Source organism: Rhagoletis pomonella, unplaced genomic scaffold, assembly GCF_013731165.1.
Source record: "Rhagoletis pomonella isolate Grant_MI unplaced genomic scaffold, Rhpom_1.0 Rhpom_scaffold_15729, whole genome shotgun sequence".
NCBI lineage: Eukaryota > Metazoa > Arthropoda > Insecta > Diptera > Tephritidae > Rhagoletis > Rhagoletis pomonella.
This window is the reverse complement of record NW_023474244.1, coordinates 1-3,531: the sequence shown is the minus strand read 5'-3', so window position 1 is coordinate 3,531 and position 3,531 is coordinate 1. Positions and strand designations below refer to the sequence as shown.

General features: G+C 44.4%; 1 protein-coding gene across 1 annotated transcript; it reads left to right on the top strand.

Annotated features, from left to right (window-relative positions):
* Positions 1 to 107: 107 nt before the first annotated feature.
* Positions 108 to 3,509, top strand: LOC118757252 (the record flags this gene model as incomplete). The annotated part of the gene is made up of 1 exon (XM_036491979.1): positions 108 to 3,509. A coding segment is annotated over exon 1 (3,402 nt), but the record flags the coding sequence as incomplete, so codon positions are not given.
* Positions 3,510 to 3,531: the final 22 nt, after the last annotated feature.

The following is a 3,531-nucleotide window of genomic DNA, read 5'->3' as shown; positions in this document are numbered from 1 at the left end:
AAATTTGTGTTTTAATTAAACGGCAGCGCAAAGTACTAAGCGCAACATTTCTTAAAAATCAATTTTTTTTTTTCTTTAAACCGAATTCGAACGATTTAATCGCGCAAATGTTTGGTACGGGCGGTAAGAATTCAGATCATAATTGCCCTAAATGTGACGGAGTAGACAACGATGAAATGGTCCAGTGTGACGCCTGCGACGCCTGGTATCACTTTCATTGCGTTGGAGTCGACAGCAATGTGGCTGACATAAGCTGGAGCTGCGAGATTTGTAGGCACGGCGGGTCAACTGCGAACGCGCAACCGACAGCATCGTCATCGCCAACTACCAACCAAAGTAAACGGCAAGTGCATTTTCCAACATCGGTCTCGACAACAGCAGGGAAAGCAGATTTCCCGCGCAATCCGCAACAAAATGTGGTTGCTGCAACCACAACGGTTGCGTCTTTAACAACCGCCACGAATATGCCAGTACCAATTACGTTTCCGACTATGCTACCTGCCACCGCCACAAACTCATCGCTGTCAAATTTAACATCTGCATGCTGGGATTTCCAACCCACTGCACCACATGCCTCATTGCAGGGCCGCCAATTTCCCACGATGACAACCGGGCGTTATTCAACGCTTCCGGCAACGGCATCTTTAAAAGAAGTCGTATCTAGTAACATAGCATATTCTTCAGCAGATACCATGTCTCGCGAACCGGAAATAGTTGAAAGGCAAGGTGCACCAAATGTCCATTTGGCACGGACGCCTCACAATCAGGAGGTACACAGAAAGCTCCAGCTAGAACGTTTGGAGGAAGAGATGAGGATTCAGCAACAGTACTTGGATAACAAGTACAAAATTCTATCTCAGTATGACGAGTTACTTCCAACCAACAATTCATTTTTTACTGTGACCAACAGTCCTTCACCGTCACAATTGGCCGCAAGACAAGCTATCCCCAAGCAGCTCCCGACTTTTAACGGAGATCCGGACGAGTGGCCGCTTTTCATTAGCAGCTTTGAAAACAGCACAACTGTCGCCGGGTACACCGAAGCTGAGAATTTGATACGACTACAAGCGAGCCTTAAAGGTAAAGCGCGTGAGATGGTAAAGAGTAAACTGTTTATGCCATCCATGGTACCTGAAATTATCAAAACCCTCAAGATGTGTTTCGGTCGACCGGAGTATATTCTGGAGCGGGCGGTGAATCGAGCTCGTGGTCTTCCGCCGGTGAAAGACAAATTAGAGGCTCTTATTGAGTTTGCACTTTGTGTGCGAAATATTTGTACTACCATGGAAGGATGCCAAATGTATATGCATTTACATAACCCATTGTTGGTTAAGGAGCTGGTGGACAAGCTTCCAAACAATCAAAAGCTAAGCTGGGCAGTTCACCCTAAAAACGATGAAATACCTGTAGTGAAGCAATTTAGTGAGTGGTTGTACAGCTTAGCTGAAGCCGCAAGTACCGTAGTCAGCTTAGCGCCAACTAATACGCGCATGGTCAACACTCATACCGTCGATATGACCCGAGAACGTATGCAAGCAGAACAAAGAGCATACCAAAACAAGCAGTGTAAAGTTTGCAAGAGCTACGAACACAAAGTAGCGCAATGCGAAGTCTTTAAAAATTTTTCACTACAACGCAAGTGGGAAGCAGTGAAGGCTAACAACCTTTGTCGCCAATGCCTCAACCCACATAGACGCAAATGTTACTTAAACAGGATCTGCGGTAAAGATGGATGTACAGTCAAACATCATCCTTTGCTCCATAAATCGGTAATGAACCAAAGTAAACCAGTAAGTACTGCAATTGAATTCTCAGATGCCACGGTAAACACCCACAGCAACGAAAGAAACCAACCTCTTTTCCGAATCGTGCCAATTTATATTCATTCCAAAATCAAAACAATAAAAATATTTGCATTTTTAGACGAGGGCTCATCCGTCACGTTAATGGAAAGAAAGATATTTGATGAACTCGACTTGGTTGGTGAACAAGACCCTTTATGTCTGCGATGGACAGGAAACACTACGCGCGTTGAGAAGAACTCTGTAAGGGCTGCTATTGAAATTTCAAGTATGACAAATAAGCGAAGGTATATTTTGAATAACATTCACACCGTCGACGACCTCGATCTACCGGCACAATCGATCGACGCGTTTGAGTTGCAGAAAATGTATCCACATCTAGCAGGTCTACCGATCGCCTCATATGAGAACGTTAAACCATCGATGTTAATCGGCGTTGATAACTGGAAGCTCGCGGTTCCTCTCAAAATAAGAGAAGGAACTTGGTCACAACCCATAGCTTCGAAAACTCGCTTGGGGTGGGCGCTGCAGGGATGCGACGTTGGTTGTACGGAAGAATGCCAGCTTAATGTCCACACCTGCGATTGCCGAAAAGGTTACGCTGAACTGCAGGAAATGGTAAAAGATTTCTTTAAGATAGAATCTCCTAAACCAACACAAGTAATGTCGAAAGAGGACGCAAAAGCCGTAAGTATTATGAACGACACGTACCAAAAGATTGGCAACCGTTATGAAATTGGGCTAATGTGGCGCGATCTTAATGTCTCGATACCAGACAGCTATTCTTACGCTCATCAACGACTGAAATGTTTGCGAAAAAAGTTCATTAAAGATCCTAATCTAAAATATACCATACAATCACAGATCGATAATTTACTGGCTAAAGGATACGCCAAGAAGCTCACGGAAGAGGAGGTTGCAGCACGTGGTGGAAAAATATGGTATTTGCCAATTTTTATTGTAAGCAATCCGAACAAGCCTAGTAAAGTTCGAATGGTGTGGGACGCGGCTGCGAAGGTGAATGGAGTTTCGCTTAACGATTTTCTACTAAGCGGCCCAGACTCGCTCAATTCACTAGTTGAAATTTTGTTGTCATTTAGAGTCGGCAGAGTAGCGATATGCGGCGATATTGCAGAGATGTTCCACCGCATTAACATCCGGGAGAGTGACATGCACGTCCAGAGATTTTTATGGTATGATGAAGGCGATGAGCAACAGATACCCAGTGTTTATGTTATGCGAGCATTGACATTTGGACTTAATTGCGCGCCATGTATCGCACATTTTATTCGTGATAAGAACGCGGATAGTTACACTGACAAATTTCCCCGTGCTGTGGAAGCTGTTAAGAAATACCACTACGTAGACGACTATATCGACAGCGAAGATGATTCAGAGTCCACTTTGACTCTGGCTCGACAAGTTCAGAAAATTCACAGCAACGCTGGGTTCAACATTCGTGGTTGGTCATCGAATTCACGAGCCGTTGTAGAGCAACTCGAAGAAAATGGTTCTTTGGTTCAAACTGGTAAGGAATGGGGCTCAACGACGAAGGTTCTTGGAATGTTTTGGGATCCCAAATGTGACAGCTTTAAATATATTTGCCGATTTGCAAGACTCCGTCGCGACGTGATTAATCAACCGTGTATCCCTACGAAGAGGGAGCTTCTTCAAGTCTTGATGTCTATCTTCGATCCATTGGGATTTGTAAGTTGCTATACCATTGGCT